At 39.8% G+C, this 14389-nt stretch overlaps 3 protein-coding genes across 4 annotated transcripts in view; 1 reads left to right on the forward strand and 2 right to left on the reverse strand.

Annotated features, from left to right (window-relative positions):
• Window positions 1–375: 375 nt before the first annotated feature.
• On the forward strand, window positions 376–1056 carry LOC128737585 (biogenesis of lysosome-related organelles complex 1 subunit 2). The gene is made up of 2 exons (XM_053832257.1): window positions 376–691; window positions 757–1056. Exons 1-2 carry the CDS (start codon window positions 395–397, stop codon window positions 883–885), a joined length of 426 nt encoding a protein of 141 aa, XP_053688232.1. The 5' UTR covers window positions 376–394; the 3' UTR covers window positions 886–1056.
• A 140-nt stretch (window positions 1057–1196) lies between these two features.
• Window positions 1197–1803, reverse strand: LOC128737766 (immediate early response 3-interacting protein 1). The gene is made up of 3 exons (XM_053832471.1): window positions 1543–1803; window positions 1378–1482; window positions 1197–1321 (listed from the first exon to the last, which is right to left on the reverse strand). The coding sequence occupies exons 1-3, from the start codon at window positions 1628–1630 to the stop codon at window positions 1266–1268; spliced, it is 249 nt and encodes an 82-aa protein (XP_053688446.1). The 5' UTR covers window positions 1631–1803; the 3' UTR covers window positions 1197–1265.
• A 2787-nt stretch (window positions 1804–4590) lies between these two features.
• LOC128738498 (tyrosine-protein phosphatase non-receptor type 61F) overlaps window positions 4591–14389 on the reverse strand; it is a 29261-nt gene continuing 19462 nt past the window's right edge. Inside the window, exons 7-8 of one of the 2 annotated variants that reach the window (XM_053833688.1) lie at window positions 11318–11443; window positions 4591–5523 (exon numbers count right to left, since the gene is read on the reverse strand). In XM_053833688.1, coding sequence (XP_053689663.1) covers window positions 5499–5523; window positions 11318–11443 — 151 coding nt within the window. In that variant the 3' untranslated portion in view covers window positions 4591–5498. Of the gene's footprint in view, window positions 5524–9434; window positions 11444–14389 lie in introns of those variants that run through there. The other variant, XM_053833687.1, reaches the window with a different exon arrangement.

The raw sequence follows: 14389 nt of genomic DNA on the forward strand, positions 1-14389 counted from the left end.
ATGACATTTGAACCATTTTTAATTTGCACATCGTGCAAACCAGCGGGGTTCAGATTAAAAAGTGTTCAGATTAAAAATGGTCAAACGAACGGGGGTCCACGGTAGTCTAATATGGTCTAATATTAAGACGATTACGACTTTTAGTTTTCTACAATTTTTTTTAAAGTATCTGGCATCTCTGATTTATATTCTGCCTCTGCGCCTTTGCATGATTCGTAAACATTTAATATTGATTAAATCAAAACCGTAAGTTTTTCTTGTTACAATCTAGTAACAATAAATAAAATTATTTATTGTAATTGTCGATGTCGAAACCATTTTGACCAGAATTGTCTGCATTTTCTACTTTCAGCAAGTGATTGTTGATCCTAATTCCACCAGTTGTGCGCCAAACATGGAAGAAGACTACGACGGAGTAACGGATTCGCCAAAGCGAGGTCCAACGTTGTCCACGTCGACGTCTAGCTTCGAACCGTTCGATGCACACGATCCGAACCTGTCCCGCTTGGCAACCAAAATGTTTCAAAAAACTGGCGATTATATCTCCCACGAGCTAAGCTCCACCGTGGAGGATTACAAATTGATCGAAAACATGAACAAAGCAATGATGGGAAAGGTGTCCGAAATGAGGCAAATGTCGGAATCGATCGCAGTTAAAAACAGTGAATTGAATCAAAAATATGAAGAGCTGGTAAGCATATATGTTTGTTAGCTTTTAATTTTGTTTATTATCTAGTATGATATGATTCTTTGCAGAAACCTTTACTGAGAAAGGTAGAAGATATCGAAACAACAGTGGATAAGCTAGAAGCTGCGGCATACCAGCTTGATGCATATACAATTCGGTTAGAGAATAAATTCAAAGCAGTTAAAGCTAAGAAATAAGTGAAAAATATTATATGTTTAAGAGCACCTTAGGAAATACTGTCCTTTAGTATTAATTTTAGTTAAACTCATAATTTGTAAAATTTAAATACACCGATGTAAAATATCGAATGTACCTAGTGCAAGAAATTAGAGACGATTGTATCATAAGCTATTGATTAAATGAATAAAAATAACCATAACTGTCAATACAATCGTATCGTTAACCTTACAACTACCATGTACTTCAAGTGACTACGTAGTCCGTTGAATAAAAACGGAATGTAGCCTATAGACTTTGTTTTTTAACAAAATTGTGGAATTTTCTCTCATATTTAAGTTAACCTACCGTTGTCAATTTATAGTTTTATAATACAAAAGAGTTTACATTGATTTACGGACTATCCTAGCACGAGCTTGAACAATATTGCTCCCACATTAAGAAATATCAATGGTACTGGAAATAAATAGAAATGAGGCAACATTGAATGTGATACATTTTGACAAACTTACTTTTCGCCACCGTTCGTATCGACCGGACCAGGTTCAACACTTGTGCTTTCACCGTAGGAGCCTCACCAAAACCTTGAATCTGAGCAGCAGTTGCGCCCCAACCAACTGGAAAAAATCAGCGTGACTTAATTTAATCTGTAGTATTTTATTACATTTTCAACTTACATTTCGATAAAAACCGCTCCTCATGCAGGATGCATATCGCATTCAGGCACAACAGTGATGCTTCTACGAGAGCCCACAACGTAAACATTTTTAAAAGGAAATTGTTAATGCCAAACTAAAAGAACTGCGATGATAACTAAATGCTTTAACTGCTCCTTTCAACAATCGTTTTAACTACAAAAGGTAGAAATAGAAATCCATCTCACACAAGTCGCACAAGTCTGTTTTCGTTTCTGTTTTTCAGATTCGGCCAGGATCTGTGAAAACTTTGGCAGAATGTTAAAACGTCATCAGCGCTCTGTCACCATAGAGTAACGCAAAGTAACGCCTCGTACCCTCGTTGTGTATATTTCTTTCAATACCGTCACATTACGTTTGTTTGATGTTGAACTGTAATATTTTTTATTTAACGTAAGCCCCATCTTCAGTCAACTCAATGTCTGGTCGCCAGTCTCCAGTTCCGCGAGCATCCAGTGCTCGTTAGATCTTGGCCCACTTGAAAATTGTGCACAATCTGTGCCCCATGTTTTGATCGCCGCTCGTTTAATATAACACCTTACGCAATAGGTACTAAAAAGCAGGCAGAAAATACCATCACATTGTGGAGCTCCCTCAGCAAGAAATTCAGCACAGACCACCAGAAATTCTCACTCAACACTGAATTCCATTCATCGTAGAAGATAGCCGTGATAAGTCTGCGTTGCTTCTCTGGAAAGCCATTTTAGTCCTAAATTTTCCATAGCTTTTGTCGGTTAATGCTATCATATGCGGCTTTGAAATCGATGAACAGGTGATGCATTAGGTAGTTAGTAACCTAGAAATTGAGGCACTTTGGGTGGACTTGCCGCAAGGTAAAGATTGGATCCTTTGAAGACTTACCGTCGGGGAAACCGACCTGGTAGCTACCCGTGAATCTGTTGGATCGGGTCGACAATCCATGGAAAATGATTTAGTCGGTAGTTATCGCAATCCAGCTTGTCGTCTGTCTTGTGAATAGGTCAGAAAACCGCGTTCAACAACTCCTCCAACAGACGTTTGGTATACCGAATTTTGAAAATCACTCTTCAATGATTTCTGCCCATTTCAATGAGTTCTGCTTAAATACCATAGACCAAACAGTTGTCTTGAATATGGTGTCGGCACGGTATTCCTACTACTTTCCTATGGTGATTTTTCCGCCATTCAATCACCACACCGTCGTCTGTCAAAATACCTCCTCCCTCATATCTGCACAAAACCCTTGCAAGATACGTTATTTCTGGTAGAACTACATATACCATTAGAACGATAGCTGTTCGAGTTCTTCACAATCTTTTCCCTCTTGGCGGCGCTTTTTCTCTTTAAAGAGTGCCCAGGTAACCAATAAGCATTTCCAATGCAATTTAAAAGCAAGCCAATAAGCATTTAAGTTGCCTTAAATGCTATTTTGGCAAAATATGCGGCTACTTTACTGCTAGCCCTCTTATAGTGCTGACAATACTTATTTCCAGCTAGTTACCAACAAGAAGAATTTAAATAGAATTGTGGATGGCAATTTACAACAGTTATGCAGTCAAAAAGCTGATAAACAACAACCTGCAGTATAAAACGCCAGGGATGCTAATAAACGGCTGATTTACTGCTTATTTTAATGCTTATTGGTTACCTGGGTGGTTTGCTGTTTCTGTTGCTGCTTGTATGGCTGCGCGTTCCAACGGTTGGATCTGCGTAGTAGTATAGGGTAACGTATATGTTTTGGTCAGAGCGTTAGGTGTATATGTTACTGGCCACTTCCATTTGATTTAGTCGAAAGTGGCCAATAACATTTACGCGTAACGCTCTGGCCAAAACACATGCATTTTCCTAATACCCGCGCTGCGTTCTTGTCATGCAATATCGATTCGGTACCACGCGACCAATGGAAGGGTGAGGTTAGTGCACGTCAATAATACTTATATTGAAGAATCAGCCCTTAATCCTTAATTTGGCCTTTCAGATGTTGCTTCGCCATCACCTGAACACCTGCTTCGGCATGTCGCCTTTCAATAAAAGCTGTGCCCAGCACGTGTTTGTTACCACAGCTCTGGTAAATGATCGACGGAAGTATTGGACCTTCCTGAAGCGCTACGACGTTGAACTTGTGAGAAGCACACGGATACTTCCTTGGAAATTTGGAGATCTACAATTCCATGTACCGATTTTGCAATCCAAAGTCTATTTTCGTCATCAGGGTTTTTACCGACAGTTCCGTTGCGTTACGAGGCCCACGATCACCCCACTGTAAATCAGGAGGACCAACGCAATGCTGTTTCAGGTCCCTAGCGATACCTGGACTTACCTGGATACCTGGCGATACCTGGAAAACCTGCTTTCTCTGTCAGCATACGACCAGCAGTCCTATCTTGTTGATTAATGGTTACTCCCACCCCATCCCAGTTGGTACCACGAGGCTGGGTAGCTGGAAGGCTACCCAGGTAACCAATAAGCATTAATATAAGCAGTAAATCAGTCGTTTATTAGCATGCCCGGCGTTTTATACTGCAGGTTGCTGTTTATCAGCCTTTTGACTGCATAACTGTTGTAAACTGGCATCCACAATTCTATTTAAATTCTTCTTGTTAGTAACTAGCTGCAAATAAGCATTGTTAGCACTATAACAGGGCTAGCAGTAAAGTAGCCGCATATTTTGCCAAAATAGCATTTAAGGCAGCCTAAATGCTTATTGACTTGCATTTAAATTGCATTGGAAATGCTTATTGTTTACCTGGGTATTATTCTAAGTGCAAACTGTATTGGGCCTTGGGTCCTATCATTCTCTAACCAACTCGCTACTGTAAATGCTATCTAATATTGCACGTTTGGGGAAGTATGATAGCAGCTCTGTGACGATTTGACCTGGACAAAATTGTAACCTGAACAACAGTTTAAAAAAATATTGAAAAATTTCGGTCAGTTGACTTTAAATGTAATTTGTTGGGCCATTTCTAGCAACACTAAATAGGATTTTCACAAAAGATGTAATGAAACTATAAAATCTTCTGACAAACGGATCAGTTTACTTGTCACCTTTTACTTGTCTTACATTACAAAAAGGCGCTACAAAAAATCTATTTCCTAAGCGCTACAGATTCTGGCGATGTATCATAAAATGTTAATGTACTTATTCCACAACCAACTACATACGTAAACGGTTAAGAAGTGAGAAAAACAGTCAACCAATTATGTTAACATGTGTAACTTAACAGTTGAGAGAAATTCAACTAGGTATTTTCATAAACATAATGAAAACGAATAATCGAAATATCGAGTAAAATCATCTGATCTAGTTAATCATTCTAGTAACTAACCGTAAAATAGAAACAAGTGTTCAAATCCTAAATGTCCCATTACTGTGTTTACTGATCTTATACATACTGCTATTGTTAATTCAATACCTGATTGCTAGTGTTAGTGCCACAATTGAATGTGTAGGAATATTGTAGACAGAGCCGTGTGCTACTTAGTCCGAGTCTGTCTACGATCGATGATTTTAAGCCAGTAGAAAATTTAAGCTTGTTTGTAAGGATGATATTGTATCTTATTTCGCTAGCCTGAAGCTATTATTCTTTACTATCGTATAAATTGTTAGTGAATAATGCAGTCTTTGTTTTTCTATTTTGGTTTGCTGTGAAAGGTGTGCTGTAAGAACGTACTGTTCCTACAAAAATAATTGATTTCAGTTTCTTTATGTATTTTTTTTATGTTTAACATACTTCGTTAGGTTTATGGGTTTAATGCAATTCTAACTGGTGTGTTGTGTCAAACGGTTTTCCTCTGTGAGAAATATAATTGTTCTAATGGCCGGCTGTGGTTGACGTGGATAGTGGTGATGGATTCTACAGCTAACTCTAAACCCGCTTGAACATTTCTCCGGTGTGTTGACATCGAGTGACTTAAATGTAACAGATGAAGTAAATTTTCCATGGGATTTGCAAATATCATTTTTCCGTTTCCTGTTGTTTCCTGGAAGTAGGGGAGAAAAGTTGAGTGATACAAATAGTTTGACTGCTATGTACGATGAGAATAATAAACTGTAGTGGTGTTAATGCTTCATACTTTAGCTTGATACTTTTAGGTGAAATGAAAATATCAAAGCATATCTTCAATGATGATCAACCGCTAACCAAGTACAACCACATCTTTACTGACTTCAAAGCAGCATACGATACAGTCGCTCGAGACTAGATATGGCAAATAATGTACGAAGATGGATTTCCTCGTAAATTTACGCGACTTGTAAGAGCTATCATAGAATCAAGTGTTTCGTGCACATTTCGGGGACACTCGAGACGCGGCGACGGTCGATACAAAGTGACGGCGTATCCTGCAAGCTTTTTATCGTCGCCAAAATGCGGTCATCGCAACGAGAGGCATGATTATTAGCATAGATTGACAACTCTTAGGTTTCACAAATGGCTTTGAGCCAGGAACTTTGCGACGGTAGACTGAAAGCGGAAAGCGGCAGACTGTAAGAGGATTGTATCGTGTCTGGAGGAAGAGATTTCGGATAATATTGAATTTTTGTTACTATCTTTTTCTCTCTCTTTCTTTCCTTGAATACTTCTGACATCACTTACACTCTCATTCCAAAGATTTCGAAGACCAAATACATCAAAAGTAGATGCGCAAAGAAGACGAACTCGCACCTTCCACAGATGGTAATCTTTGACTGTGACCAACTAGAAATGGTAGATGAGTTCGTGTGTAAGATCCCTGGTGACCGCAGACAACAACACTTATTAGGGGATTTAGCGGCGCATTTAAGCAATAAGTCGGGGCTACTGTGCCCTTTGCAAAACGTTACGACCAACAATAATACACCGCCGTACCAAGATGACCCTACCAAGAGTACTCTCATTAGACCGGTAGTTTTTTTTGGACTTGAAGCTGTGACGCCGCTCACAAAGGACATAGCTGTCCTTGCCGTGTTCGAGCAGAAGATGCTGGGGACGATATATGGCGTAGTGCAGACTGAAAGCGGAGAGAGGCGGAGGCGTATGAATCACGAGATACAGGCAGTACTTGGAGAGATTCCCATCGTCCATTTGGCCAAAGTCAGCAAGGTGCAGTGGGCCGGATACAGCGCAAGGATGCCGGAAGACAATGCGATAAAAACGGTTCTCTTCAACAGCCGCACAGCACAAGAAACGCAGGGGCCCAACGTGCGAAATGGCTCGACAAGGTCGAAAGCGTCGTGCGACTTCTGATACACCTGGGATATTGACAATGATTGGCCCAATCGATTTGAAACAGCACGTGCCACCCCGGATTTATGCTGACGACGACGAAAATAAGAACATACTTCATTGAACCGCACTGCCATGAATCGAATGGGATCTTAGAGTCTATAATGTACAGTTCGTGATTGCAAGTGAAAAATTTCTAGCTCGAATTTTTTTTTCAGGGGTGTACAAATTTATGTCTCAGGACGGCAGGATTGTCAATATCCTCCATTAACATTCGCAATGACGGCACCGCACGACCTCTTTTCCACTTACAGAACTGCCCGTAGCTGAATGCGTGAAAATTATTTCCGACATGTTTCTGTCTTTTGCACTCTTTAACAAATCGCTATTCTGCTTCACCCATACTCGAAACTAATGTAGGTGTCTCCACTGCGACGCCGTCATAGCGAATTCTACCAACAAACACAGCTTGAACATTGGCACGTCTGGTCTCTTTTTCAGCGTCTCCAAGTAAAGCGAGCGACAGGGTTCCTCGTATGGCGATTGGTTTCGGGGATCACGCCATGGAAGGCTACGCTGAGGACAAGATAGTGAACATACCAGGGATTTCGGAGGGGAGGGGGTGAGGTTGAATCGCTGAATGGTCATTCGCCCCAACGTACCAGAGAATAACGTAGGAGCCAAAGATAGTAAGAGACTCGAAACTCCTTGGAGATTTCCATTACCAGCCAGAGAAACTGTTAAGTTCTGGAGTAAGAGCACTATCCAGAACGAAAACCGAGCTTACGAATGTGACAGACACGTGCTAGCAATTGTCCCGCCAAGTATGATAATAAACTAATATATATTCTGTGAAAGAAGGTGTCGATGCATTTGGAGATAGTGACGATAGTAATCTTGAAATCTGTCTACCAGGCAAATCCGTCCAATACAGTCAGAGTCCGTTCGGATTATCCTTAAAAATTGACATGATCGGAAAGAAAGCTGGCAGTTTGTTTAAAGTAAAAAGAACAGCGGTCAAAGGCTGCTTCCATGCGATGCCAGAAATATTGCAGAATTAGTCGAAATACAGACAACCCTCACCACGTCTCAAAGAGACACGACAGTGTCCCCGAAATATGCACGAAACTCACAACTCGATGGAAATACGATTTTCGTTAATACTCCTTGTTGTCCTTGTAACTAGAAGGTTAATAGATTACATCGATGCGATGGTCAAAACACGCTTGGCCACGATGACTTCGACCCATTCTTGCTCAAATGCATCATTCCGGAAAACTGTTAAGAATGAATCCGGCGTGGCAGCTTTACGTTAAAACGATTGTATTGAACTACGGCGACAGCAAAAATCGATTTTGGTTACAAGTCCACGCACGTTCTGATAGTAAATTAGCGGGTAGATTTGAAAAGTTTTATTGCGGATGAGGTACTGATTAGCAATCTCAATCCGCATTCCGACAGATCTTAATTTTGCTCGTCTTTTACTTACGATCTTATTTCGTAACGGAACAGTAGAACTAAAGAAGATTTCGCCCTCGCTTGATCTGAAACTTTAGCACAAATAGAAGTAGGCAGAAATAGCTTGACTACGGCCAAAGGAACCAGTCTTCACGATACCAGGAACATTGCGACCTAGCACTACGACGGCAGAATGGTTTAACAGTTGTTATATCAGTTACAGGCCTGCCCGGAAACATCATGGGTCACACACAATTATGGGTCATTTAATCTTTATCTGCAGATTATAGCGTGAATATCATACTAATTGACTGATGAAATTGTTACTTTTAAGTAGCACTAAGAATTTGATCAATTATTAGGTAATATTTAAACGAAAATTAGTAGCTGACCCACAATTGTGTGTAACCCATGATTGTGGATTGACTGTATAAGTCGTTTACAGTAATTTACAGAGAACACAAGTGTTGGCAAACGCACATTATGGCTATCGTACATTACGGGTTCTATTATGGCAATCACCTTTAAGGCTACACCCACATAGTCACCATGTTTACGGTTATCATCCAGTCACTTTCTTCGGCAAGGTCTGAAATTCCTTCGCTAAAGAATGCAATGGCACTTTTAATATTTTAAAGATTTGCCGCATAAACGGATTCTTTTAACAATGCAGCAGATGGCCGCGTGGGAACAGATCGACCACGAGAACTCTAATTTATATTAATTTTTTTTAAACAGCATATGTATTAAGGCCAGAGACTACACCGTATTCGATATCGTTTTTTGACTATTTTACATGTTGTGGGAATTTAAAAATTTCCATCCATTTCATTATTTAGTTTTCACTTCAGCGCTTTCATTAGTATTATTCATCTATCATACATACTGCCTTATTCTTGAATGCACCGTACCTGCACAGTTAAAAGCACAACTAACTTATTGAAAACGAATTTGATCGAAAATACTACGATACCGAGTATTCAAAAGTAAGGCTGACACTCGTTCGGCTACACGCTCGCACCGACAGGGAAGAGACCAAATAGCGATACATTATTAGCCAGCTACTACTATGTAAGAAATGACAAAATGGTCCTACCTTTTCTTCTGCATTGTTTTTAAACTATGCTCTTTGATTTTGATTTCCTTTGCTATAAAGAAACGAAACGATACAGAACATAAAAACAGGCTAAAATAAAACAAACGATGTAATTTTGTTTTACCAATTGCATCTTTATCTTTCATTTTTTTAATTTCTCTAAAACAGTCATCTATACAGTGTGTTTGTTAATATATAGTTCAGCATTGAAGTTATTCTATTTCTCTTAGTTTCCCTACTCTGTATCTGTATGTTCACTGAATATTTCGTTCGTGTTTCGAAAAACGATCTAATACGATAAACTGCCCTCGATCTTCGATAGAAAAAATAATAATAGTAAAATATTAATATTTTTTCACAGTGCTGTGTTTTGTTATCCACACATTTTTATTTTAAAAAATAATCAAATATTCCATTGGTAGAAAAATGTAAATCTCTATCTCTAAAACATGGACGATATTCTCGTAACTCGATATACAACTTCTGGCTCTTCTTTTCCCGCATAGTTTTGTTGTTTGCTGCATTTCGATCACTTCTAATAAGCCTACCTGAACCGTAATTTAAACGTTAACAATTGTTCAACAAAATAAAGTGCAGAGCTCTCTTCCCTGTCTTGTGCCGGATAACTCATTCTGTTCCACACTATGATAGTTGTTACAGTTGTGGTACTGGAAAGAGACGTTGCTGTTAAACATAGGTTCGGTAATCACACATCTTTCCAAAGGTTACTTCTTTTCAGATACGTCGTAATTGGATGGCTTCACTTTGCTAAATCAGATACTTTACTGCCTCAAAACGCGTAGCCTATCATATTTATCTGTATCTCTCTCTCTCTCGCTTTCCTATCTCAGTCGAATCACTATCAATACGTTTGTTTCTCGCGCAAAAGTTTAAGCCGCCCGCAAAATATGCTTAAGATTGGAAAAGCCACACGCGAGTATAGAAATTAATATTTCTAAAACGGCATAAAAATCAGAGTTGCAATCAATATAAATACAGTAGTTTAAAAGTCCGCACCTAGCGGAATACTTGAACCAAAGGTTTCGAAAATTTCCAAATGCACATAAATAATATCTATATTCTAGCTTGATAAATTTGCAAAATATTCTCTATGCGTGGTGCCGCAGCAACCAAATATGTTCCGAAAACACTGCCTTTAAGTGTAGGCGTGTTCCGCGTAAATAGGTAACCGAATAGTTTATATAGGTAGTTACAAGAGCGTGTTAAAGTGAAGCATGAATTGATTCTAAGCCTAAAGCTAAAGCCCAAACGTTTCACTATGAGGGACACCTGTCTATACACGTGTGTTCCAGGTTGTCCTGCGTTCCAATCAGTCCCTTGTTTTTTTGTTTGTTTGTTTGTTTTTCGAATGATTAATGAGTGTGTAAGATTGATGGAACGTTGTCGACGATGGATGTATGATGCTGTAGAATGGATCTATTCTCCTCTACACTATTATTGTGTTCTGGTTCACTGCAAGTCGTCTTCTTGGAATGAATAGAAATTCAAAAACTAACAGAATACACTGGTATAGTAAGCGTTTTCTGAACTGCCTGCTTGCGCTACTTCTAAAATGATAGAATCTTGCTATCGCGCATTTCGCTTCTAAACATCAACCACTTTGTCTACACGGTTATTCGTTCATTATATCTTAGTTAATGATTGATAAGAGATTAAAAACACCGTTGTATATACTTGCTGTTTCTAATCGTTGACGAAACTATAGTTTGCTAACCTGGTTCTGAACTTCCACACTATAACCTAAGTAAGTTGCTCACTTGTTCTCTCGCATTGGGAGAACAATTGAGCAACCGATAGGGTAAGACTACGCTTGAAATTTCCTGAAAGCTCAGAAACCAGCGGTAGCGGCGATAATGATAGCGCAAAAGAAACTGTTGAAATACGCACAATAACCTGCAGTCTGTGTGCTCGGTGTGATTACATGTTTCTGGTGTACAGATAGACACACAGCACACCGATGCAGACACCTGCGGCCGCGATGGTAAGGAATAATGACCTGCGTTTTTTCGGAGACGCCTTGTTTTCCACCTCCTTCTGTTTCCGTTTAATTTCGCGGATCTTCTCCTCCATGGCTGTCTGACGCTCGAGACGTTTCCGGCGACGCAGTTCCGCGTTGGGTGACCTAGAAAAGGAAGGATACCATCAGTACAACACGAACATATGGATTTAAAATTTAAAAGAGATTTGTAAAATGCAATTAGAGAGATGAGAGAAATGACAAAAACAGCAGACAAAAAAGGAAAATAGCGAACAATAAATGGAAAAAATTGACATAAACTGGGAACGGAAGATACAAATAAGAAAATAAGGTAGAAAAAAGAGAGAAGTGCAAATAAGAAGAACAAACGAGAAGGAAAAATTAGAAAGGTACCAGAAAGAAGGTATAGACAACGAAAAAAAACAAAAAAAAATTTATAACAGTAGTCTATTGAATAGACGGAGGGAATGGTAGAAGAAAGCAATAAAATCAAGTTGTTTGTAGTATCAAAATAGAGTGGGACTAGACATGAAGGGAAAAGACAAGCTGGAAAATCCGCGGATTGAACTAAGCTATGATGGAAGCTAATTATAACCGGATTCTAACCCAACTTTTCCCCCCAGTCCCTGTGATTCGCAGAGATTGATGAATCTTTGAAGTACAGTAGACGGGATAAAAAGGAACTCTACAGCCCCTTATAGGTGCACGACGTATTTCAAATTCCAGCAACACTAGCAGAAGGACGTATTTTCAGACACAAATTATACCTCTTCCCCCGTCTATTATAGTCAACCGAACTACCGAACGGAATTTTAATCTAGGGTACGGCAGGGTATTTTCAAACTACTTCTAAACATATTATTATTATAATTAAACCTATTTTCCGTTCCTTTCGCCAAATAAATACTTTGCTGATATACAACTTTAATATGTTATAACTATTTTATCGACGTATCGACGACCGGTAACATATTGCCTGTTTCTATCAGACCGACCGAGTAGATAACAGTCTATCTTCTCGGCGGTAGAAATAAAGAGCAATCTTACAAAAAATAATTATCGTCGTCGATGCGAGTGTGTGGTGCGTGGAGTGATAGCACTGGGAGAATGTCTATATTAGACTACCTAATACAAAGGTGAGGCAGTAGTTTAGTTACTAAAACATTCGGCTGCCAACCGAAAAAGCGTGGGTAAGAGCCCCACCTGCAATTGAACATCCATTCAGTTTATCATTCTTCGCACCAGACACTTCCTCACTCCCCCAAAAATAGACAAATATGCTATAACATACAAAAAAGGCGACAAAAATGGAGAGTACAGGAGTAATTGAAAATCGAAAAAAAAGTATAGATACATGTTAAAGAGAAAAGAGAAATGGAAACAAATAACGCGAATGAAAGTGAAATAGAAAGCTAAACGAAAATGAAAAGGAAAAAGAACAGTTCGCGTTGATACACGGTACGTAGTAGACGCATTTCTTTAACTCTGCTCCGTACTTTAACATTCAAAGCGGTACCTACGGCATAATCACGTTACTGTCGATACTTAGTGTATCTTACGATCATAGTTCTCTATTAGATAAATTATCAACCGCCGTGCGTCGCAGAATTATTACCCCCGCAAAAACCATCAATACACAGTGGTGTATAATCAAACAATAGCAGTGTGAACACAGATTTCAATCGGTTAATAAATTTCGTAGTGCAGATCACATCTCACCACTGGTAGTGGATATTATATTTACCACTACCCTCACCATCTTTATATATACTAGTGCGAATACGATCAGCCGAAAAGTGCAGTGCAGTGTTTGATTCGCTCGAATGGGGACCGAAGGTCCACCCCCCGATGGGGGAACATATATCGGCAAAAGAACGCTTCCTTGTTGGATGGACTCTAGTGGCGACCAAATTAATACCGTGACACTTCTTTTGAGAGCGGTAAGTCATTCCGATGTCAATGATAGTTCAGACTCGAGTATACCTCCCACCCCCACCACTCCTGAAGCTAAACTTCCCTTGAATCCCTTTCTCATCGAAAAAACTGTCGACCTGGCGCTTGATGGCAAGGCTCGAAAATTGGTCTCAGCTACTAAAGAAGCCCGCGGAAATCGTTACGTTCTGAGAACCACTTCAAAAAGCGCATGCGACAAGCTTCTCGCGATCAAACAGCTAATCGATGGCACCCCAGCCGAAGTCGTCTTACACCCATCACTCAGTTTTTCGCAAGGTATCGTCTACGATGCGGACACCATCGATTTTAACACAGACACAATTCTGGAAAACCTCGTCAACCAAAACGTAGTTGCCGTACGTAGGATCACCAAGAAATCGGGTGAAACTATCAAAAACACCCCGCTTCTAGTCCTAACTTTCCGTGAACACAAGATACCTGCATTTATTTATTACGGACTCATCCGGCTCCCTGTTCGTACATACTACCCTTCGCCTTTGCTCTGTTATGGTTGCGCGAAATACGGACACTCTCGAAAAAACTGTAATCAAACCCCGATCTGCCTAAATTGCTCCACCGCCCACGACCAACCATGTACTAACCCGAAATTCTGTCTGAACTGTAACGGGAATCACGGCCCTACTGACCGGGAATGTCCGGTATACCAGGAGGAAGTAGCAGTAATAAAGCTTAAAACTGACCAAAGTTTGACATACGGGGAAGCACGAGCTGAAATAAACAATTCCAAGCGATGTACCACATATTCCAGTCAAGCTCAAAGTATTCGCCCACAGGTTGACGGCGACAAAGACCGCCAAATCAAAGCGCTTCGCGAAGAAGTAAATAAGAAGAACCAGCAGCTAGAAGAAATCAAGAAACTCAAAGAGGAGAATCTGAAAATGAGAACACATATAATCAATACAAAAACTAATAATTACAGCCAGGAAATAGATGCCATTCGAAAAGAACTAAACAAATACAGAGAGGCTTACCATGCAACGTTTAAGGAATTGGCGGCTATTAAAGCTGAATTGTCCACAAATAATAGTATTACTCTAACCGCTGATACCCATAGCCAACAGCAACCCAAAAAAGCTAAGCGAAGCGAAAATAAATCGGGCGATGAAAGCAACGAGG

This window comes from Sabethes cyaneus, chromosome 2 (genome assembly GCF_943734655.1).
Source record: "Sabethes cyaneus chromosome 2, idSabCyanKW18_F2, whole genome shotgun sequence".
Taxonomy (NCBI): domain Eukaryota; kingdom Metazoa; phylum Arthropoda; class Insecta; order Diptera; family Culicidae; genus Sabethes; species Sabethes cyaneus.

Coding starts and splice junctions, on each gene's coding strand:
- LOC128737585 (XM_053832257.1), top strand. CDS start 395: ATGGAAGAAGACTACGACGGAGTAACGGATTCGCCAAAGCGAGGTCCA. Junction 692..756: donor ATCAAAAATATGAAGAGCTG/GTAAGCATATAT, acceptor GATTCTTTGCAG/AAACCTTTACTGAGAAAGGT.
- LOC128737766 (XM_053832471.1), bottom strand. CDS start 1,630: ATGTTTACGTTGTGGGCTCTCGTAGAAGCATCACTGTTGTGCCTGAAT. Junction 1,483..1,542: donor GGAGCGGTTTTTATCGAAAT/GTAAGTTGAAAA, acceptor GATTTTTTCCAG/TTGGTTGGGGCGCAACTGCT. Junction 1,322..1,377: donor GATACGAACGGTGGCGAAAA/GTAAGTTTGTCA, acceptor ATTTATTTCCAG/TACCATTGATATTTCTTAAT.